This window comes from Camellia sinensis, chromosome 9 (assembly GCF_055761805.1).
Source record: "Camellia sinensis isolate YWXY chromosome 9, ASM5576180v1, whole genome shotgun sequence".
Lineage (NCBI taxonomy): Eukaryota > Viridiplantae > Streptophyta > Magnoliopsida > Ericales > Theaceae > Camellia > Camellia sinensis.
In genome coordinates, this window is record NC_138969.1 from 193,962,855 (window position 1) to 193,988,005 (window position 25,151).

At 37.5% G+C, this 25,151-nt stretch overlaps 2 protein-coding genes across 3 annotated transcripts; one reads left to right on the forward strand and one right to left on the reverse strand.

Annotated features, from left to right (window-relative positions):
* Positions 1–1,521: 1,521 nt before the first annotated feature.
* On the forward strand, positions 1,522–15,818 carry LOC114323076 (RPM1-interacting protein 4). Of its 2 annotated transcripts, XM_028270546.2 has the most exons (4): positions 1,525–1,827; positions 3,889–4,359; positions 15,098–15,289; positions 15,571–15,818. In XM_028270546.2, the coding sequence occupies exons 1-4, from the start codon at positions 1,822–1,824 to the stop codon at positions 15,604–15,606; spliced, it is 705 nt and encodes a 234-aa protein (XP_028126347.2). In that variant the 5' UTR covers positions 1,525–1,821; the 3' UTR covers positions 15,607–15,818. The 2 variants fall into 2 exon arrangements, with proteins under 2 accessions (XP_028126346.1, XP_028126347.2); XM_028270545.2 differs by lacking the exon at positions 15,571–15,818 and having other exon boundaries at positions 1,522–1,827; positions 15,098–15,541.
* Positions 15,819–16,116: 298 nt separating this feature from the next.
* Positions 16,117–24,018, reverse strand: LOC114323075 (protein SHOU4-like). Its single transcript, XM_082888316.1, has 4 exons — positions 23,037–24,018; positions 18,671–18,826; positions 16,836–17,047; positions 16,117–16,740 (listed from the first exon to the last, which is right to left on the reverse strand). The coding sequence occupies exons 1-4, from the start codon at positions 23,742–23,744 to the stop codon at positions 16,548–16,550; spliced, it is 1,269 nt and encodes a 422-aa protein (XP_082744442.1). The 5' UTR covers positions 23,745–24,018; the 3' UTR covers positions 16,117–16,547.
* Between the last annotated feature and the right edge of the window lie 1,133 nt (positions 24,019–25,151).

A 25,151-nucleotide genomic window follows, 5' to 3' on the forward strand; every position in this document is an offset into this window, starting at 1 on the left:
TTGACCGAAATGTCATTTTCTTATTAAACCTTCACACAAATCAAATATAAAATGAAACACAATCCTTTCATAATTTTTTATTTTGTGTTTAGTTTTTATGTTTCTAGTATTACGGTAAATAATGTGAACGAAGTATGTTTGAGTAGATTTATCAAACAAAATCTCTATTCAATATAAAATTCTGAAGTAAAAAAAATAAACAATCTTTGCTTTAAAAAATTGCAAAAATTCACAAATTTTTTTAATTAAAAAAAAAAACTCACAACTTTAAAACTATGAAATTTTTTAGTTGCATGAATTTTCCCATTTCCTACACAAAAATTTTAAAATTTCACAATTTTTTAAAAATTAAAAACTGCTCAGTCTCATCAAATTTTACCGTTGAATATTTGATTGAATATTTGATAATTCATTTTGGATCTTTAATATTTTTATTAATTATTATTCAAACTCACCTAGAGATAGGGTGCCTGTTGTGCGGCTAGTGAGACTGATTTCGAGGCTTATTTCAAGAATTCAAATTGTTCATTTTTTAAGGTAGAATGAGTAGAATATACCTGAAAAAAATTAAATTGATTGGATATCGGTAATCCTCTCAATGAATTGCATTTGAATTTAAAGAAAATAAAAATAAATAGCAAATGTAATTTAAAATATAAAACTAAATGCAAATGTAATTCGATGAAAGGATTATCGATATCCAATCAATTTAATTTTACAAGTATATTTTACTCGGTATCTTTTAAAAAGTGACGATTCAAATTATCGAAAAAATAATATTATATAGAAAAAAAATTCATTTATAATGATATAGTTAATTGTGAATCTTTCATTTCAAAACAAAATACCATAAAAAATGAATTTATTTACAATAATGAGATTAACACATCATTTTTATAGAACTTTTTATATAAATTTTATGTATATATAAAATTTTCTTTATTGAAATAAGTCTTAAAATAAGCCTAATTAGTAGCACAACAGTGACTATTGTGTCTCGCACAGCAAACACACCATCTCCATGAAAAAATTATAGGTTGGTCCAGAGTTGTTACGTGACCATACTCCTCACCAATCACAATTCATCATATATATTTATGTTCTTCAATCATTCAACACAAATTTATAAATCTTACCTCTTTCATCAATGAGCATTGATAGAGACCTCCTCCAATCACAACCCCACAACCCTACACATACGTGGCAGGTAGTGATTGGAGGAAAAGGAAAAAAAAAAAAAAAAAAAAAAAATATAGTCAATCAAAAAAGAGAGGGGATCTAAAGGTGAAAGGAAAGGAGATCTTAAATATTTTTGTTCATCAATCACAACACTGTTGGACTGCACGTGACAATGGCCAAGTCCAACCAGTAACTTCTCATCTCCATGCCACGTCCATGTCATCTGTCAAAAACTGCCACTTCATCAATTGGGCCCACAAAAATGATCTTCACGACATGTGACGTGGCTGCACTTCAGTGGGCCCTAGTACTCCCGACGATGAAGATGAGGAGGAAGAAGATGTTGCCAGACGGCACGACAAACTACCGAGTTTCGATGTTCCAAGACAAAGCAAAGATCGACAAATGCTTCATTTTGCTCGGTCTAGATTGTTTTTTTGTTTTTTTGTTGTTGGTTTTTTTAAGTTTTCAAGCATTGTAACCATCGAATCACTCTGTTTTTTTAAACCCAACTTCATTGGTATCTCCGAAGCCTCAAGACCCCCCTTCAAAATGGTCAATTTCAAACTCAGATTTTCCTTCATCCTCTTCTTGCCTCATCTTGGGAATCAAAAGATTTGCCCAAAATCATAAACACTTTTCATGGCTGTAAGTGTTCTTCTTAGTTCTTGCTAATTGCTCTTCATGTTTTCTATAATTGGGGTTTGGAATTGTTGTGTTTAAGGTTGTGTTTGGGAATTTCATATTAAGTTTTTTGCTTGGTTGCCTTTAAAGAGTTGAAATGTTGAGCTAACTAACACAGCTTTTTCTGGGTTTCTGATCTATGCCGTTTAGTTGCTCTGTACATTATATGTAGCAAATCCAAGGCATGTTTGGTTTGTATTTGTGAAACAATTTTGAGAAATAATTTTGTAAAAAGAGTTTATAAAATTTGAAATTTTGTTTGGTTGTATGTTTTGATAATAGTTTTGGAGTTTGAGATGATTTCATTGTTTTTTCGGTAGTTGAATGGATAATTGTGAGAGAAAAAGTAATCGATTGATGTGTAAGATGCGAAAGAAAGAGAGGAGAGAGAAAAAAAAATAATTGATTAATGTGCAGTAGAGAGAAAGGTGATTAACTAAACAAATTTTTGAGATTTTTTCTCAAAAATTGTATCTTTAGATACAAATCAAAGAAAGTGTCACTCACAAATATTAATAGTTGTCTTCGTAGTTTTGTCACAATTTTTCCTATACCTAAAATATCCCGTAAAGATCTAATTGTTTCAAACTTAGTCACTGTCATGATCGATCTAAGTGTTTTACTTACACACACGTAGGTTATACACTGGTTCGGGACCACACATCAGATTTGGTTTTGACCAATCATAATTAGCCAAATTAGCAAAAATTGGGCATGAGGTCTCACTTTTTTACTTCCCTCATAACAAAGTGGAACTTTGAACCCCAATTTTCCCGATTTGGCTGACGATGATTGGTCAAGACCAAAATTGAGCCATGCCTTAATGGTAGAGTTCAGACAGGGGGCTCTTCGAGACCTAGTCTCCTAGACCTACCTAAACCCAACCCCACCTGGATTATGATGATTTTCATTTTACCAAATTAATAGTGATTAGTGTAATCCCCAAAATATGTTTAAAATTAATTACCAATACATTCAACTGTTATTGTATGGAAATGAATTAGCTGTTTTACACCATATGCCTATCAGGGAACTCCAACTATGGAACATGAGAAGAGGAAAAGAATGAACACTTTGCTTAGAACAATTCCCATTTTTTTAAGCAAGCTGATTCAATCTTCTGAATTTACTGGTTCTCACCTTGTTATATGTATCTATATAGTACAACAATTTTTCGACACCTTTTATAAGGGCACTCCTAGTGCACAAAGCTCCCACCCCTACAGGTTTGTGGACGGTCAGATGTACACAGCCTAAGAAGCATGAACGCTTTTAAGAAGGTAGCGTTATGTCAGACGCCAATATGATACAACACAACACTCATGGGACACTTGTTAATCCTTGTCGGGCACATCTCCAGCATTTTCCATTATTTTTTTAAATTTTCTAAATTTGGACGCACTTTAGATACTTAGGAAACACATGCTATCGCTTAGACACATACTTTACAATTTGAATAAACTAATACTAAAGAAAAATAATGTAAATTTAAACTTGTTGATTTAGAAATTAGGAAACATTGTATTTTGTTATTATCTTCGAATAGGTTTATAAACATAACATATAATATGGGTTAATCCTTACATCTGACATAAATTAAATACATAAAGCTTTATATCTTGCATGTGTTGCCCACGTGTTGTGTCCTACATTTTTAAAAAATTTCCATGTTGGAGTGTCCATTATTCTGCTGGGCTTCTTAGTAAGCAAGGACACTGAAAGTGAGTTTGTAGCATTTAATTTTCTCTTATAAGTCCATGGTTTAGATTACTAGGCGTAATCATGATTTTCTGAGATTCTTATGGTCCATATACTAATCCTTCTCGGATTTCACTAAATAACCCGAGTATTGGTATTGCATAAGCTGTCAAAAACCATTATTTTACGTTCTGTCATAAGAAAAAATTGGATCAAAACTTGATTTTGTTTGTTTGTTTGTTTGTTTGTTTTTTTTCTAATATTTCTTATTATGGTGGTATGGATACTAAATTTTGCTATGAAAAATCTATTCAAATGACTTTTCAGCAACAGCGATCCCATGTTCCTAAGTTTGGCAATTGGGAGAGCGATAACATACCTTACACTGCTTACTTTGAGAATGCACGCAAGGAGAGAGCCAGCGGTGTGATGATGAACCCAAATGACCCCGAAGAGAATCCAGAGGCCTTCATGTTTGGAGGAAGAATGGGAACAGGAAGTGATGGTGTTTCTAATAAATCAATGTCATTGGAAAAGCAGCACACTGAGGGGCTTCACCAGCACAAGGGACATCGGAGGAACACATCTGATCAGCAGAAGAGTGGGAGTCATAGGAGTGTGACTTCAGAATCTGGCAGCGAAAAAAGCAGCAATTCTGATTACTCACTTTTGCAGCAAAAACACCGGCATACAAGATCCACCACCCGAAAGAAGAGTACAACCGAGGTTAACAACTTAGGTCTAGCTTCACCGGGACATGATAGGCTTAGAAGTGCTAGCAATCAATTGAATGATATGGTAAGCCGATTCTTCTCTTCTTTTCTAGAATTCCTGCAATATGAATTCATTGGGGGTGGTGATTTTGCAGAAATGTGGAGGTAGATTGAAGGAAAACACACAAATGCAAAAACAAAAACAAAAACAAAAAAAAACTTTGATTTGCTTTTTTCGATTTCAATGTTTTATTTTATGAAGAAAGCTACTTTCCCAATTGCTAAAAAATGGCCTTCTAATTTGATAGTCCACAAAACTAGGGCTACATCCATGGTCATGTGGTTTCACTATGATCAGAAAGAAATACAATAAAAAAATAGAGATAGCCACCCCTCTAGCTACATATATATAGTATTAGGGTTACACATCACAAATACCAAAATACCAAAACAACCTTTATCTAGAATTCGAGTGGTTGGTGTCAAGTACTTATTAGGATCGACACGACCCAACATGGGTTTCATGGATATTGGGGCAGTTCATTTCGTTTCCCACTTTGAATTCTTGATTGTTCAGAAAGAACATTACCACAAAGCAATTTGAATATTTTTGGTCTTTTCATATCCTTTCCTTCATTAAGTTTGAGTTCTTTTGTTCATTAATGATGTTAAAAAATGAAGTTGAATTCATACATGAAGAATCAATATGGATCTATTTTGTGATAAGATTATGATAATTACAATTTTGTAGGGGTTCATAAAATACATACATCAAATCAGTACAAGAATGGAATGTGAATGCAAAGATACTGTTAAGCATGTAGAGAGTGCTTTTCTTAACTTTTCATATTCTTCACTATCTAAGATTAATGATCAACTAACATTCTGTTAGAATATTTATTTATATATTTGTAATTATCTGTTTCCTGATTTCATTCCTTAGGGCTTCCCTTGTAAGTTATTTTACTTAATTAATATAAAAGGGAATGCATTGATATTCATTCACTAAATTTGATGTTACCTAAACAAACATGGTATCAAAGCCTAAACCCTAAACCCAGCTTCTTTCGCCACCATCCATCACCACTCTGGCAAAACCCATCTCCAGCCAACCCACCACCACCACCACCACCACCATTTTTCAGTCCCTTATTTAGCTATCCAGGGCTTGCGTACGCAGCAGCAAGTCTTCTAGGCTTAGCCGACAGCCATTGAAGGCCATCCAGGCCAGGACGACGCCAGTCGGAGGTCACCCAGAACCAGACGTCTTCCGCCGGAGTTCACCCAGGACCAAATGACACCATTTGGCAGTTCGACTATCTGTTTACATCTAGTCGGCAGTCCCTTTGTTCCTCTATGGCTCTCACATGTCTCTGTCAGGTTTGGTACTGAAATACTGATCACTTCACATTAAAAAAAATAAATAAATCTTGTTTTGATTGAGGTTCTAGTTCCGGTATTATTTTTTTATTTATTTTTGGGTCAGTAGATAGCACCAATAATTTGACTGTGATTGTCATTATTTGGTTGTTCTCTTCCTTCCATTGTTGTGATTCCTGCTGGTTATGGTTTAGATAAGTAGCATACTCAAATGGCCGAAATTACTAGTGAATCCACCACTTGTATCCAACCACCTCAAGTGGAGAGCCTCATTATGCCTACTCAATCCGAAAACTACAATCCTAACCTCAAAATTACCACCTCACTGTTTAATGGTCAGCATTATCTAGCCTGGTCACAGAGTCTAACGCTTTTTTTGAAGAGCAAGGAGAAGATAGGTTATGTTGATGGAATGGTTCAACCACTAGGTCCCAATGATCTTGGTTATGATCAATGGGAGATTACTAACTCCTTGGTTATGGGGTGGCTTATTCATTCTTTGGTTCCAGATATTGGTGAAGGCTACTTGTCCATGGAGACTGCCCGGGATGTTTGGGAAGTTGTGGCTGTCACCTATTCTCACAAGGGCAATTTTTTGCAAACCTCTGAGTTGTGTCGTTCCATTGAGTGCTCAGTACAAGGGGAACAGACTATTCTTCAGTACTTCATATTTCTTAACAATAGTTGGAAACGTCTTGATCACCTGCAGGATTATAAACCGGTCTGCACTATTGATTCCGTTGGCTACATGAAGTTTATTGCACAGAAAAAGGTCTTCAAGTTTCTTGAAGGTCTTAATTTGGAATTTGATGTGGTTCTGAGTCATGTCCTTGGCATGGATACTCTTTTCTCTCTTCAGGAGGCCTTTGCTTATGTACAGAATGAGGAGAGTCGTCGTTCTGCTATGATGCCAGCTGCTTCTGCAGAACACTCTGCCTTACTTACTGTTCCTCCTAGGGATGGGACTAGTCTGCCCTGTGCCTCTCCTAATCCTTCTACAAAACACTCTGTTCTGTGATTACTGCCACAAGCCATGACATACTCGTGAGACCTGTTGAAAGCTTCATGGGGCTCCATCTAGAGGTCGAGGTGATCGGTCTGGTTCTTGCGGAGGCCGGTCTGGCCAGTCTAGAGAACGTGGCTTTAATCCACGGGCCCATCAGTCCAGTGCAATTGGCATACTTGATTCCACTCCAGCCCCGGTTGGCCTGTCCTCTGATAGGGTATCTAGCATGTCTTTTTCTGAGTTTGAGGATGTTCTGCGTCACTTGTTGGACCGCCGATCTTCTACCACTCCTCCAGATGCATCATCTTCTTCATTTGCCCGATCAGGTAACTTAGCCTCTCTCTCCAGTGCTTTCCTACCCCATAAGTATGTCCTATGGATTATTGATTCTGGTGCTTCAAACCATGTCTGGATCTTCTGATCTTTTCTCCGACTATAAGCCCTCTTCATGACACGACAAAGTTCGCATTGCAGATGGTACTATTTCTTCTGTCTCTGGGAAAGGTTTAATTCGTGCCACTCCTACTCTTCCTCTCTCTTCAGTTTTACATGTTCCTAATTTCTCTGTTAATTTTTTATCATTGAGTCGTATTACTCAGGATTTGAATTGTAGTGCGACTTTTTTCCTTGATCATTGTCTCTTTTAGGACCTTATCACGAGGAGGACGATTGACAGTGGTAGAGTAGAACATTGTCTCTATATCCTAGATCAGGCCGACAAGGTTGCTCATCATTCTATCCAATCTCCAACCACCAAGGACGATTTATAGTTGTGGCATTGACGTCTTGGTCATCTCTCTTTTTTCCTGCTTCAACATTTATTTCCTTCTGTTTTTACCAAAAATAATGCGTCTAACTTTCAATGTGAGTCTTGTCAACTCGGCAAACAAACACGAGCTTCTTTTGCTCCCCGTATTAATAAAAGCGTAGTTCCTTTTTCTTTAATACATTATGATGTTTGGGGTCCATCTCGTGTTGTGTCATTGAAAGGCCAAAGATGGTTTGTCACGTTTATCAATGATTTTTCCTGTACTACTTGAGTGTATCTCATGAAAGAAAAGAGTGAGGTTTTCTTTGTGTTTCAAAATTTTCATAAAATGCTTTGTACTCAATTTGGGGCTGTTGTCCAAATCTTGCGTTCTGATTATTGGGGTGAATACATTGATTCAGGGTTAAAGAGATATTTTTCCACTTATGGGATTATCCATCAGACTTCTTGCACCGATACCCCGCAACAAAATGGGGTCGCGAAGCGCAAAAATCGTCATCTTCTTGACATGGCTCGTTGTATGTGTTTTTCCATGGGTGTGCCTCGATCCCATTGGGGTGAGGCCGTTCTCACCGCTGTCTATCTCATTAATCGTCTTCCTACCCTAGTATTGCATAAAAAGGCTCCTCTCCAGGTTCTCTTAGGATCTGAGTCTCTGTTTTCCATTTCTTTTAAAATCTTTGGGTGTGTCTGTTTTGTTCACAATCATTTCCCTACTCGTGGTAAGTTGGACCCTCACTCTCTTAAGTGTGTTTTTCTCGTCTACCCCCTACTCAAAAGGGATATAAGTGTTATCATCCTCCTTCTCGTAAGTAGTTTGTGTCCATGGATGTCACCTTCTTTGAGTCCCAATCTTACTTTTTGTCTTTTCTGGTGTTCCATTCATCTCTTTCGAGGTAGCCTTGGTGTAAAGAGATTCCTGTTATCCCTGTTGCTCTTATAGTGGAATCAGTTGTTCCTCCACTACCTATTGCTGTGACTATAGAATTTAATGCCACTAAGGACAGGGAAGGGCAAGTTTATGTCAGGGACAAAGACAGACAGAACGTTACTTGGATACAAAAGACCACTTTTGCTCACCCACTGCCATCTCCTACTTCTGATAAGAGTCTAGGTAACTTTGAACCTGTTGTTTCTCTTGAGCCTAATGATATTGTTATTCTTGACACTACTGATCTTGATATTCCTATTACTAAGAGAAAGGGTGTGAGATCTTGTACTCAACATCCCATCTCTAATTTTGTGTCCTACTCTCATTTGTCGTCCTCATATAGAGCATTTGTGTCCAGTAGGGATGGCAATTTGAAACCGGCCCGACGGGGACCCGACCCCCCGTCCCCGATAAGAATGGTTTTTTCCCAAAAAATATCCCCGACGGGCCGGGAATGGTATTCAAAAATAAATCCCCGGTGACATTCGGGTCGGGGACGATGATATAAATTTCATCCCCGACCCCGCCCCCCGCCCCGGTTAGCCCCGATTTATATTATATATATATATATATATGTTTGGGGTTTGATTTGGTACACAGCAGCTCTACTCTCTTTATATATTATATATTATATATATAAAATATTATACACTCTCTCTTATGTAGCCCCGATTTATATTATATATATATATTGCACTGTAGGAAGGATGGTCTAACTCTTTTACACTCTCTCTCTCATCTCTTCTCTCACTCTTTCTTCTCTCCGGTGGCAATGGCGAGTGTGACTCGTCTCTCCAGTGGTGACGGCGCGATCTCCTCTCCCCAGCAACGACGGCGAGTGTGATCTCCTCCGCGGCAGTACGCACACCCGGCGTCATCTCCTACTCCGGCGTCATCCCATCTCCTCTACACCACCGCAGATCTTACATCTCACATCTCAGATCTGAAAAGATCAGATCCCATCTCCGAATTGAGTGGTTCCTTCGCTGTCTTCTCCCTCCTCCCAGATCTCGCCGATCTCACTGATCTGTAACAGATCATCTCTATCTTTTTTTTATTTATTTTTTATTTTTTTTTTGTTGATGATGTTGTGTTTATACATCTCTATCATCTCTATCTGTTGTGTTTATAAATGATCTATAACAGATCATCTCTATCTTTTATTTATTTATTTATTTATTTTTGTTGATGATGTTGTTGTTGCTGCCTTGAATCGATGATGTTGTTGAAGAATTTTTTTTTTTTGATGATGTTGCTTCGTTAATGTCTTTGTTGATGATTTTTTTTTTTTTTTTTGATGATGTTGCTGAATGATGTTGTTGATGATGAGTACGGGGACTTTCCGGGGTCGGGGAAACCCGATCCCCGTTGGGGACGGAGGTGGGGGGGAGTGATGAGTTCCCCGTCGGGGATTGGGGCCGGGGACAGGGATTTTTGTAGTTTCGGGGATCGGGGACGGGGAGGGTGATTCCCGGCCTCGCCCCGCCCCGTTGCCATTCCTAGTGTCCAACATTTCTTCTGTGAGTATACCTAATCATCTTCAAGATGCTCTCACTACCTCTGAGTGGAAACTTGCTATGATTGAGGAAATAAAAGTACTTCGTAAGAATGACACTTGGGAATTGACTGAATTACCTAGGGACAAATGAACCGTGGGATGCAAATGGGTGTATACAGTAAAGCACAAGACAAATGGTTCAGTTGAGCATTATAAGGCTCTACTTGTGGTAAAGGGTTTTAATCAGACATATGGGTTGAACTATCAAAGAGACATTTGCTCCAGTTGCAAAGATGAATTCTGTCAGGATACTCCTCTTTCTTGCAGCTAATTTGGATTGGTCACTTCATCAGTTTGATGTGAAGAATGCTTTCCTCCATGGTGACCTAGAAGAAGATATGTATATGGATATTTCCCCTGGTTTTGAAAATCTTCAGACATAGGGGAAAGTATGTCGACTTCGAAAGTCACTATACGGTCTCAAACAGTCTCCAAGGGTTTGGTTTGAGAGATTTACTCAAGCGATGGTGAAGTATGGTTTCAAACAAAGTTAGGCTAATTATACTCTGTTTGTTAAACATTGCTTCCATGGTAAGACGACGGCTTTCATTGTATATGTGGATGACATAGTGCTTACAGGGGATGATGTTGAGGAAATTCCTCTGCTAAAGAAGTATTTGCAAGTGAGTTTGAGATCAAAGACTGGGAAATCTGAAGTATTTTTTGGGTATTGAAGTTGCCAGATCCAAGGATGGGATTTTCATCTGTCAGAGAAAATATGTCCTTGACCTGTTGAAAGAAACAAGAATGCTTAGAAGCAAAGCCTGTGATACTCCTCTAGAGCCTAACCAGGAACTGAGTGATGATATCGGAGGAGCAGCTATTGATAGGGGGAGTGTAGAAATTTAATGTATAAAGAGAAATGATTGTATTATTGATTGTTGTTTTATGTGATGTATTGTGTGTACATTATATAGGAGATGGAGATGTGAAGTGGAGGTGGAGTGGTGGAGTAGGTGAAGTGGAGTGTGTAGTGGAGTAGGTGAAGTGGAGTGTGTAGTGGAGTAGGTGAAGTGGAGGTGGAGTGGTGTAGTGGGTTAGGTTTAGTGGAGTAGGTTTAGGTGTACATTAACAGCCCCCCTCAAACTCAAGGAGGTTAGGTGATTACGTAGCAGCCCAGCGTGCAGATCCAGTTCATTATGATCAAAATGATAATGAAATCATGGATTCTGAAGATGATAGCACCTCTATTCAAAATGAGGCCCGCAACCGACAAGAAACACTCTTGTTCTTTGAAGAACAACCCAATGTTTTCAAAGAAACTCTTGATCAAGCCAGTGCTCGCTATGCAGATTTTCAACGGCGAACGGAAGGTGGTGAGAGAAGGATGTCGATGCCGACACAAACCAACTTGAGTTTGAAGAGAGTAACAAAACAGGAAAGTAAACTGACAAATAAAATAAAACAGGATAGGAGACACGGTATGGTCATGTCAAACCGATATAGCAGACAGTTTATGGGGTTATGTCGGACCGTTGTAGCAGACAGTTTACGGAGTCTTGCTGGACCCTTGTAGAAACTAACCGGAATCAATGTCGGGACAGTTTACAGAGTCTTGTCGGACCCATGAAGGATCTAACCGGAATCAATGTCGGGACAGTTTACAGAGTCTTGTCGGACCCATGAAGGAGCTAACCGGAATCAATGTCGGGACAGTTTACAGAGTTTTGTCGGACCCTTGTAGAAACTAACTGGAATCAATGTCGGGACAGTTTACAGAGTCTTGTCGGACCCATGAAGGAGCTAACCAGAATCAATGTCGGGACAGTTTACAGAGTCTTGTCGGACCCATGAAGGAGCTAACCGGAATCAATGTCGGGACAGTTTACAGAGTCTTGTCGGACCCCTAAAAAGTCGCACCCTCAAAAGGTGTGCCCAATCTATCAAAAGGCGTGCCCAATCCATAAAAAGGCGTGCCATCAAAAGGCGAGCCAAGTCATAAAAAGATATGCCGGACATGATGGCGAGGCACGTCACTACATTGGCTTGCGCGCCCGTTTTGTCGTCTGGCGTCAAGTGGCGCGCGATGCGCGGATCGGCCCTGGCTATTTAAACCAAGGTTGAGGCGGAGGCTGTGCAAACCAGTCTGAAACCGCTGAACATTTTCATTCTGAAATATCTGAATATTTGCATTCTGAAACATCTGAACAATGGCCTCTTCTTCCCGTTCAGCTACCCAGAATATGGCCTCTTCGTCCCGTGGTCTACTCACTCTCTTTCCCGACCTCAACGAGTCAACAAGAGAGATAACCAGTGCGGTGGCAAGTGAACCTCAACCAAACACCTCTGGTTTTGCTCCGTTGAACTTTCCGATGCGGTCTGTGGAGCAAAAAATGGCGGTGCAAACTGATATTGAGGCCAATCAGTATACTTTGAAGTCATGTGTGGAAACCATGACGGCGGTCACAAACTTGTCGCACCGGCTGCAGAGTAGGACAAATGAGGTGCAACAGTTAAACGCCCAACTGGCTCTGCTCCAACGCATGTATAAGGATGTTCGAGCAGAGATAAGTGTGCTAAAGGCGGAAAATAAGGAGCTGAAGCGGAAGGCCACCGTGATGTTCCGATTTGGAGGTCCGCCATATGCTGTAGTGGAGGAGCAGGGAGGAGTGATCGTGCCCAGTGGAGTGGGAAACACGGAGGCAACACTGTCAAGGGCCGCCCAGGACGGAGGCAAGAAGAAGAGACCGGCGGCAGAGTAGAGGAAGTGAGGTCGGTGGGTGGCCGTCTGCAGAAAAGAAAAGAAATCGTTTTGTTTTTGTTTTTGTTTTTTTTTTTTTTTTGTGTTGTAAAATTGTGATCGGGGTTGATCCCTGATATGAATAAAGCAAGTGTGTTTTGCAAACTCGAATGGTAGGTGTGGTAATGCAGAAAAATCAACTGGAATGAAATTTGGTATTTTTTGTTTTTGTTTTGTTTTTTTTTTTATGTTTTGTTTTGTTTGTTTGTTTGTTTTTTTTTTAATGTGAAAAAATGAAGATAAAATAAAATAAAATAAAGAAAGTGGGGATAGTGGGATCAGACTGATTGATTAAACAATTTGGGAAAGATGGGTTGTATGAAAAGATGAGAACAAGCCCATGTGGGTTAGGGAATGGCGGTGGAGATTTTCACACAGCCAAGTCTCAGCTCAGTGGTGGTGATAAGATTTTTCAAAAAGGCGTGTGAGTGTGAGAGAGAGAGAGAGAAATTTGTGCAGACATATTCTTCTAAGGATCTTGAAGGAATACTTGTCAAAAAAGTCGAGGAATGCCCATAGACAAACTATAATCAGGACAGTGTATTGGAGTTGGTGGAAGAATCTGCAAATCACGTTTTTGATGTTGAAGGAAATGAAAGTAAAAATGTTTCACCAAACTGGTGGGGCTATAAATCTGGGTTTGTGTCAGGAGGTTATCTTGGAGTCGAATCCAGGAGAAAGAAATCCCTCCCAACTGAAAATGGTCAAAATTCTTGGAACGGGGTTGCTTTGCACGAAGAAGATCAAGAAAATCTTTACAAACTCGTCCAAGATAAAGATGGAAAAGTATTACATTGGTGAAATAGATACATCAACCATCTTGGGCTTGGCATTGGCTGTTCGGAGTTGTTGTGAAGCCTTGAAAGCTGGCATACAGTTGCAGGGATGAGGCCAGTACATCCAGCTGCTTCAAGCTCCTCATGCGTCCGACGGTAGAAGGCAGTGAACCCTGGAGGTGGTTGAAGCGAACATCAAATTGGTGTGAGAGAGGTCTTGCGAGTTGATGGAGGTCTCAAATGGTTGAGATCCGGCGGGCGGTCAAGGCAAGGTTGCCGCCCGCCGGAAGGCGGAGAACACCGAGAACACCAAGATCTTTAACCTTGCTCTGATACCATGTAGAAATTTAATGTATAAAGAGAAATGATTGTATTATTGATTGTTGTTTTATGTGATGTATTGTGTGTACATTATATAGGAGATGGAGATGTGAAGTGGAGGTGGAGTGGTGGAGTAGGTGAAGTGGAGTGTGTAGTGGAGTAGGTGAAGTGGAGTAGGTGAAGTGGAGGTGGAGTGGTGTAGTGGGTTAGGTTTAGTGGAGTAGGTTTAGGTGTACATTAAGCGGTTAGTGGGTAAGCTCATTTACTTATTCCATTCTCGTCCTGATATCACTATTGCAGTTAGTATAGTTAGCCAGTTCATGCATACTTCTCATGCAATACACTTGGAGGCAGTTATGAAGATTCTAAAATACTTAAAATCTTCTCCTGGAAAGGGCCTTTATTTTTCCAAACACGATCATCTTAGTGTGGAAGCCTATACGGATGCAGATTGGGCAGGATCAGTAACTGATACGAGATCTACTTCGGGGTATTGTACCTTTGTTGGAGGGAATTTGGTTACTTGGAGAAGTAAGAAACAGAATGTGGTTGCCAAGTCCAGTGCAGAAGCAGAGTTTATAGCCATGACACAACGTGTGTGTGAGCTCTTGTGGATCAAGTTGTTGTTGAGTGATCTGGGGATAGATCAAACAGATTTCATGCGACTATATTGTGATAATAAAGCTGCCATCAACATAGCTCACAACCCAGTTCAACATGACAGAACAAAGCGTGTTGAGATTGATCGTCACTTCATCAAGGAGAAACTCACTAGCGGCACAATATGTACTCTATTTGTAAAGTCTGGTGAACAACTCGCTGATATCCTTACAAAGGGGGTTGGAAATACACCGTTCCATGATATTCTTCACAAGTTGGGAATGAGAGATATCTTTCACACCAATTTTAGGGGGAGTGTTAGAATATTTATTTATATATTTGTAATTATCTGTTTCCTGATTTCATGCCTTAGGGCTTCCCTTGTAAGTTATTTTACTTAATTAATATAAAAGGGAATGAATTGATATTCATTCACTAAGTTTGATTTTACCTAAACAAACACATTTAAGTTAGTAAAAAACTGATCTGAGATAGAAGACCAAAGGCATGAAATGACTGCCTATGAAGGAAAAAAAAAATTACAAATAAAAAATAAAGAACAAACAGTGGACATTGCCTCGAAAAAAATCACAATCCAGTTGGCTTTCCTGAACTTCGTGTGTGTGGGACTTTTATTTGATGAACTGCCTGAATTGCGCAGTTTCTGATTCCATTCGTCAATTCATTCTTGCAATTATGATCATAACAATGCCTAATTTCACAAATTTTATTTGGGTTGCAGTCTTATGGATCAGCAGCATCAGTGCCCAAATTCGGGGCATGGGATGAAAGAGACCCCAAATCAGGAGAAGGTTTTACCGTCATTTTCGACAAAGTGAAACAGGAGAAACACATTGCAGCTGCCAAGGTGCCCACCATGCCTCCACCACCGAGCAATTACATGAATAGTCAGAAAAAAAATACCAGATCAAAGGTTTGCATTCATGTGTTTGAGTTTCACCTCATAATGATTTATAAGCACTATGATTATATAGCTTAAACACAATACCAATTCAGTTAAGCTTTGAATAACTTGGTGCTCGGTTTGGATGTTAAGCAAGTACTATGCAAATCAAGAAACTACTTTTTTGTACGGTAGTTTCTTCTTTTTTTTTTTGTCTTCACAGCAATCAAATGGAGCCCAAGAAAACAGAAAGCATTTTGCGTTCGTTTATTTCATTTACTATAATGTTTGTTCTCATACCGTAATTGCAGATATGTTGCTGCCTTTTTCGTAGTGGAAGTGATTAATTCATGTGGCTTTGATTCTGTTTCTTATATTTGAGCATTCAGTGATTTTATGCAATGTATATTGACTAAATATTTTACTGTCAAAATAATTATTCTTCTTTAAATTGTATAATTTTTATTTTGTACCAGTGACTGTAAAATCTTTGCAATCGAACACAATAATTAACTGCAAATGTTTTTATACAGTGAGGATATTCATGTTTGTGTTATTGCTTTCTTCAATAAATCTGGACTTTGTAGGAGCTTATAAATTGTAGCGCTCAAGTAAGTGCAATAATGGAAGTGTGAAAGCATAACTTCCCTTTGTTTTGTGAAAACAAATATAATGTATTAGGACAGAGAAATTTGGAGGTGAAATCTCATGTCACAAGAAAAATGCTATTCTATCAGAATTTTTATATAGAATTATGCATCAAAATGATGTCATTATCATTTTTGTTATTGAAAGCATCTAAAAAACATTCATATATAGCACAGAAGGAATGCAATCAAGGAGAACCTGAACAAAGCTAACACAACAATAGTTCTACTTGAGCTAGAATTGAATCCATATGAAAAATGCAAAACACAACCATATACATAGAAGACAAAGGCAACTTTGCATCTTATGTACATAAATAAAATCAGCTAAAATCCGAATGTGCCATAATCACATTATAACATTTCCTAGCTGCTCTGAGAAGGGAAACTCTTTGCTTCCTCTTCTTGGTCTCCATTAGAACCACAAAACATATAAATCCACAACTAGATTATATCCTTATTATGCGATCTTCAGTCTTCGTGTTCTGCATCTTCAAGGCCATTTTACATACATTTGCAAATCCTGGAAAAGCATGAACAGCGATCGGGGCATTGCATGATATTTTTTCATCGGATTCAACCTTCAAATATTTACTCATGGCCAGCCGCAAAAGAAAGTTCAAACGGAATGCAATATATATCTACACAGGAATTACATCAGCAGTTTGACTTTCATCACACGTCGCAACAAGCCCGTCAATGTATGTTGGGAGGAGGCAGTGGACCCACTGACAGCCTGTTGCAACGGGCTCCGATGAGGGAACAATCATGAGAACATTGTCATGGCGCCTAACAACCCCCATCACACTCACTGTGCTCCCTTCTTTAATATAACTGACATTCAAGGGCGATCAGTTGAAATCAGCTCAATCAAGAGAAGCAAAATCCCAAGATAATAACAAACTCAAAACAATATATTAGTGGCTTACCCTTCTTTGAGACGCATTACACGATCATCACTTGACAGGCTGCGGTCAGCAAGCCAGCGTTGAAAGCTTGGAGACAAGTCACGGTTTTCCTTCGTTATATCAACAATTGTTGTTGGTTTGACAAATGCAGCAACCTTAGCTCCATAGCCTGCTTTTACTAGAGCTCTTAATCCAGATTGGAAGTCAGATATATAAAAATCCGTCACGTATTTCTGTCCACAAGAAACAAGAAAAGCTATTATAGTTATAACAGGACAGGTGCTTTTTTGGTTTCTATGCATGACTGCAGACATGGACAAAGCAAAAGAAACATGATTAATGGAATATTTAACAGTAGTAGACAAACTTTCAAGAAAAAAATATAATTATTTGGGGTGTGTTAGCCGCCATGAACTAAGGGTGCCAAGAGGAGCAAGGCAAGGGACAAACCTAAGCTTTGTGATTGTTTAAACAAAGTGACTGGTATCAGACTCCACATAGCATTTTCATGATTTGCAAGCCAAGCAATTCCCCGTAAAGATTATACACCTATCATTAATACAAACCTAATCTTTGGCATTGCTTGCTTAAAGTGATAGTGTTTGCATACTTTGCAACCCACGCAATTCCCATAGAAAGTTCATACCTTATAATGCCAGAGATTTTATTGGTTGCCTTTTTAATAGATTATTTATAAGTTACCCAGTTTGGTAATCCTTGTGCACAAAAAACAAGAAGTTTTAATGTTTTGTCATAAAAGTATAGTATGGAAATGCTCAAGCCAGCTGCGTAGAAGCAATGAGCTCTTTAATGCATTGAAGCAACAATGAAACATCATTAGGGCATCAAATGGAACCAGGTGCAACATTTCAGTTTCAAGGACAACCTAGGGGCACAATAGCATAACCTTGGTTGGCTGGAGGCTGGTGGTTGGCACTGCATTGGATATGTAGCATCCACACACAGGTTCTCAAGGAGATAGTGCCTTGACAACCACACGGGATTCCTCTCATAGATTGCAGAGGATTTACCCATGGGTCCATTTGAAACTCATACAAAATGCTTCATGGTTCTTACTTGGCCACTTGGCATTCGCCAAATGAACCATCACAACCTAAAAAGTGTGAATATGGACATAAGATAAGGATGCAACACAATACAAACACATCAACAAAACAATTTTCAAAAAATCTAGACAGAGACACGGTGGAGACATTTTTATTTATTTTATGTAAATAATTACTAATAACTCATTTTTTATGTTAACATGTTAGAAAACAAGTGGGAATAGAAAGTCCAGATGTCTTGTATAGAGGCCAAAAATATTTGTAAACAAATTGGAAATTGTAACAGTTTAGTAATCCAACATGCGTCTGAAGGTGAAGCATATCCAATTTAAATATATATATATATATATATATTAAAATGAAAAAGGGAATGTTTAAAAGCATGTCTGACTGATGTTGATGCCAAGGTTGTTAAAATCGGAATCCTAAGTAAGATTTACCAAAGACGGAATTTTACAATTTAGGGGAGACCGTGGCCCTTTCAGCCCCCCGGTAACGCTGATAACAAAAGCATCAAAGTCAACCAATTCAAGGCAACCATATTAGTTGTAGGTAATAAAGCAATTAGTTTATCACAAACAAAAGTAAGCATGTAGCCAACAATGTCTAGTAGACTGATGGTACCAATTCATCTGTGCCTTCAATCCATCAATGTTGTCCTTAACAATGTAATTTAGTCTACATATCACATCAACAGCGAAACTTAGATGACCTTATTCTATTCAACAACATGAGATTAAAAAAGATTAAAAAAATTTTAAACCCACCCCAAAAATAAATAACACTAACCTCTGCATGTCTACATCCCCATGAGAAGAAATGGTGTGTGGGACTTGCAGATTTCCCACCCCATCCTCTATACTCGTGCAATTCTGTGGACACATATACACATCTTGGTACCCTCTGGAAAGATGATTCAAGAGGAATACTGCCACAAGTGACAACCTGCATAAAAAATATGTATAAGTGACGATTATTAAGGCATTAAAAAAAATAATAATAATAATAAATAATAAAATAAAGGCTGACCTACCAATAAAGTCTAGGGTAGTGTTTGGTAGAGTTTTAGAATTATGATTTGAGAATAGAGTTGTATTTTGAGTTTGTGAGTTTTGGAATTATGATTTGAGTGTGAAAAATTTGTTTGGTTATGAGTTTTGAAAAGAGTTTAAATTGAGTTTGAATTAAGTGATGTGACATATGATATTTGATACAAAAACTTACAACTCATAACCAAACACACACTTCAAAATTCTATTCAAAGCTCTAAAAATTTTTTTAAAAAATTCACAAATATTTTTTTTGTAATATAAAAATAACAGGTGCACAAAAAAAAAACACTGTTCCGGACTGTTCCGGACGACCAGTGGGCCCAAATTTTCCCGCCTTGAAAAGAGTTTTCAAAAGTGAGTGTGAAAATTAATTTTTGAAAACATATTTTGAAAGCTCCACCAAACGGAGCCTAGGCTTTTCCCTGCTTTTTTTTTTCTTTTTCTTTTTCTTTTTCTTCTTTTCTTTTTATATATGTTTAACAGACACAAGGCATCATGTTCAGGTTACTCCATCACTTAAAGTTTAGATTCCACAAAAAATGAGATAACTTCATCACTCTTTATCTTCTCTCTTATATTTTTAATGCAACAAAAGAGAAATGCAAAAGCTGGTTCTAGAACAAACAAAAGAAATAATAATATGTTACATGGACTTTGTTATGAGTGTTGGATGCAAGTATTTGTCAAATTCATCTAGTTCTCATATCCAATGGCACGGGAACAGAATTGTTTTCATATTTCTTAATATCCTTCTTTTATTTTTCTACAGTAAAATGGTGTTTACAAGATGTTATATTTCATTGCATGTGTAATATGAAGTTTTATGCATAGTTATATGTTAAACTTGAATTACTACACATGTCGAACACATATCCCATTCCTTTACACAAGTATCCAGTGTCTAACAAGGGGTACTTCATACATTTAGAAGAGTCCATCTAACTTACGACTCAGGTATGAGTATCGGATGTGGGTGTGTATCCAAGCCACATACCTCCCTAAACCCTTAATCTTAGCAAGCACACATATGAATCCAAAAGTTGAGTATGGGTACGAGGACACATTTTGAACTATTGAATAATCATATAATGTATATTATTTTGACTTAAGATGATGTTATTATTTAAGAATGTACTTTAAATTAAACGGGATTTATGAGAAAAAGTAGGTTTCTATTCTCTGCTATATATTATTCTTTACTACCAAATGTGAGCTTTTTTTCCCCTTCAAATATCATTAAAATTTAGAGGATTCAAGTGTCTAATTTGGATAAGGGGTCGGACACATATCTCATATCCTTACCCACGTCATATCCTATGAAAACTGATACAATGGGCAAATGGAAGAGTCCATGTAGCACTGACATTCAATCTATTGTTATAATAACCAGGTCCAACAGAAAAATAAATATAAATAATAATAATAATCTTTAAAATGAACTTTAGTGAATTTATTACAATAATGGGTCTGAAAGGTGATATTGAACCAGCTGGAAAATATTCCATAATGAGAAAGTTTCCCATTCAAAGGTAGCATTAATTGTAATGCACGTTGCATAATTGCAAATTACTGCATTAGTTTCAACCATGCATGCAAATTTCCTCTCATGGATATGACTAAAACAGTGTAACTAAATGAAAATGATATACATCGTGAAATTTCAAGTACTCACTACGTGACAAATTCATTACATAGGATTATTTTTAAATTCCTGTCCAGCTTTCTGAATATACCTGGATTGGGTCCGTCATCACATTCTGTGCTTGCAAAGATATCACAATTGCAAAAATTAAGAAAATAAGTGGCCACTGGGGTCCAACATAACATACTCTACAATTTATATCCAATGATTACAATGACTTTAATTTTTAGTCATCTAACACACAACAGGAAAATTATCCTCACAGTTGCTTTTGAAGTTTGAGTGCTCAGGTCTATAAGAGTCCAAGGCAATAGCAACCATCCTACAACCTTAAATAATGCCATCATACTGCCAGATTATGATACTTGAAAATCAAAGTAGTTGCACTCATGCAATTTTCAACCTCAACAATATATGACATGTCATTAATAGCAAGACACCATTTTTAGTTGTGGAAGTGATGTCTGTAAATCAGAGGTTCACCATAAAGTGGAAAACATGTCCGACACCAGAGACCCAAAGAACGACCGTGGAAGAGATACAGCAGTCTCCAGAGAGAGAGAGAGAGAGTACAAAGCTCTAAAAGGAACGTGATGTAGGAGACAGTTGTAATGTAAGGGGTACTTCTATTTATAAAAGGATGGGCAAGTGACCGTAATTAACCATCCAGATTTCTCAGGATTCGGTTAAAATTTGTCAAAAAATCATTATATTGTTAAGATTTGTCTCAATTACCAAGGTTTTGTACGTGGCTTTAATGATGTGGTCTCTCTCAGTAGGACTGGCCAGAGGCAGCTGTTTCTGCAAGGGCACAATGCCAAGTAAAACCTCTATCTCTAACCTTCAAGCCATAAAAGCTCAAAGTCCTGCGATGCATACCAAATACTTCATCATAGCCCTACGCCATGGACCACAAGTACATGAATGACACAGTATACCAACAATACTAAAGAGTGGAGCAATGTCACACATGAGAATCCCGCAATGACAAAAAATTCGGTAAGAATCCCGCAGCAATGAATAGATGGAAAGTCTCTGGCAATAACGATTACCACTGTCATAAAAACCCTAAACTCCAGAATCCCACTGGGTGTCTGGTTGGCGAAACTAGGACTTGGTTCATAGGCTCATAAGTCCTTTGGTCCCATTCCATAAGGACTGAGCATGTGAACTCTACACTTGTCCCTTAATGGCTGACACGTGTAAAACTCCTATGACGATGTGTAAGGCACACATCATTGTTGAACCAAGTGGAATGAGACCAAAGGACTAATGAGCCTATTGGTGCCAAATGAACCTCTTTGGCACCTAATGGTGGATCAGCTTTTATTTGGTCACGTTCCATAAGTCCTTTGATCACACGTCAATTTGGTGCCTAATAAAAGCTAACATAAAGTTACCCACCATTGTCATCCAACAAAATACGAAAACCCAGAAGAAAAAAAAAATGTCAATATTAACAACCATAAAAGCCACTTTTCCAGAATTTCACTATTAAATTTGATGGAATCTATTCCGCAAATTCCAAGAAAAATGCAAGTCCTGGGTGCAACATTCTGGCTTAACTCAAACCCATTGGTAAAATAAACATCTAGTAGTATTCAAGAATAGCTAACTAGTTCGCGCATAAAGTACAGAATTACTCCCCTCTATGACTCTTGGGATCTGGGATTTGGGGATAAATTTATGGAAGAAAAAAGAAAGAGAACAAGAAAATAAAATGCGAATGAAATATAAATTTTTTCACATTTCTCTTCTTTTTTTCCCTCCAAATTCAAAATCCAAATGTAACCTAACAGAATGCAATGCAATACACATACACCTCACATTTGGTTTCCATAACAAAATTAGAGACATGATAAAATTCTATAATTTAACCTCCACAGAAGCAATTTTAGGTGCCTTAAACCTATCTGTCACAGGAGCCACCTAGAAGTTATACATGACAGCCATGCATCACAGGATTACATTAATCATATGCATTGACTGTAAGGCCGGAAACAGTTCTCTACCAGCATACAAACGTCAGACTTCATATCGGCATCTAACCATGACAGTAACAATGAAAAGTTTTCAGAAATCACACCACACACACTCATAATCACAATAAATTGGTCAATATACATATGTTTAAATGGTCATTGAAATATAATGCCACATCTAAGAAACCTTCTAATAGCAAAAGCACAATTAACATGAGCAAGTAATTGTAATGTTTGAATTAAAACAAACTAAATAGATACCAAATCATATCTAAGAAATTGATGAGACATTGTGAATCTATATGGTTGGGGTAATTCTATTCGCACAAAATAATCAGATTTTGTCTACATACACACCATTTGCATAGTTCGGAAATCAACTTCTGAACAAAATATAAATGTTCCGGAATTTTTGTTAGAACATTTTATTTTTGTTCACAAGTTGATATTGGAACAAAAATAAAAGGATAGGAAATTACCCCAGTGACCTTGACATACTGTCCATCAATAGCACCTCTAAGCTCAGCATCTGGATACTTCCTCAAGAACCCTAAAAACCCTCTCTTCTTCCAAACAAAATTCCACATCACCACCACCACCAACGGCGCCAGAATCCCCGCCACCGCCACCAAAATCACAGCCTTCTTCAACGCCACCATCAGAAACGCCCCAACCATCAACCCCATCACCGCCACCACCGCCACCACCCACATTACCGGTTTCGAAACCCGAAACCCTACCTTCACTTCCTCACTCAAGTTCGTCACGGCCGAACCGTAAACCGCCTTTCCAACCGAACCGGCCGCGTCCAGCTGCCCGGACCGGCGACCGACCGACGAACCGAGCGGGCCAGAGGTGATGAGACCGGTGGGCTGGAGCGGCGTCATGGGGCCGGACGATTTCTTGGATCCGACGGGGCCAGAATTGGGGCCGGATCTGATGGATCCGCTGTTGTGCTGAGAAGAGGATGAAGAAGGGCGAGAGGGTTTCGATGGAGGCGGGTTGGGGTGGTGGAGATCGACGGTGATGTCGAACATTTTGCCGAGCTCGCCGGACTTCTTGATGTCGCCGCCGGTGTAGGGAACGGCGCGAGAAGCCATTGTCGGCTGGCGCTCTTTGTGGTGTTCGGGTCGACCCGAGACGTAGAGGCCGCTGCTGAGCTGGTGGGATGGTATTCGAGTTCCCATTTTAGAGAGAGAAAGTGAAATCGACGAGTGAGAGAGAGAGGAGGGGGGAGGGAATGATTGTAGAGAGAGAAAATATAGTTGCAGAGAGGGGGCAGAGAGAGGGAGGGAGAGTGAGGATGAGGTGTGAAAGGACGAAGATGGGGCTTGGTTTTGGTGATAATGACTGGTGTTTCCTCTTGTCTCGTTATGACAGTGCAGTATTGTTGTGTTGATTGTCTTGAAGGTCGACGCAATGAATAAAACTTTAATTCTATTTTTCCATACACATTTCTTATTATATGTATCAGCTTATGAATTTGTGCCACGCACACGTTAAATAAATAATTTTAAAAATAAATAATAATATAAAATTTATTTAAAAAATAATTTAAAATGAATTAAATTTTAATTATTTTATTAAAATATATTATGTCATTAGTTATATATTTAAGTTCACAATAAAAATAAATATTATAATTTAATTAGTAAAGATGAAAAAATAGAATAAATTCAAAAAATATATATTTATGATAAATTAAAAATAAATTTTGTTTTATAAATTTTCTTAGTTTAGTTTATTTTATGTTAAAGTTAGTCATAAAACTTAAACATACATTTTAGAAGAAGAAAAACATAAATATATTTATTTTGATAAAATCGTTAAAATTGGTTAAAAGACCAACTAACTTATACAAAAATAATTAATTAAAATTTTAAATTTTATTTTATTTTAAATTTTAAACTGCCTTTAACTAAAACATGCATAATATTATAATATTAAATAGGATATAAGTGAAATAACGCACTTTTTCCTTATTTTCCCGATGTGAGATTATAAAATAAAAATTAACAATTGTTTGGGAGGAAAGTTTATTTCTAATCAAGTAATCTTAGTCATTCAATCTTTAATTTATTTCGAATCAAACAAATATATTTTGATAAAACCATTAAAATATCAAAAATGATTCAAGCTAATTGATTAGGTCAAAAGTCTAACTAACTTACACAAAATTTAATTAATTAAAAATTTTCAATTTTATTTTAAAATTTAAATTGTTTTGAATTAAAACATGCACAACACTACAATATTAAATGGAAGTATAAAATTCACTTTATATAAGTGAAATAACTCCCGATGTGGGTTTATAAAATAAATCATAAACTAATTAGAATTTTTATTTTAAAATTTAAATTGTCTTAAATTGAATTATACACAACATTATAATATTAAATAAGAGTATAAAATTCACTTTATATTAATGAGCAACTCACTTTTTTCTTTTTGTCCTGACGTGGGATTATGAAATAAATCATAGACTAATTAGAATTTCATTTTTATATGGTTAGATAGAAGTTAGTCAATGAAGTTTTTTTAATTGTTTAAAATTAAGAAAATCAGTATGAGAAATAGCAGTTAAACTAGCGAAT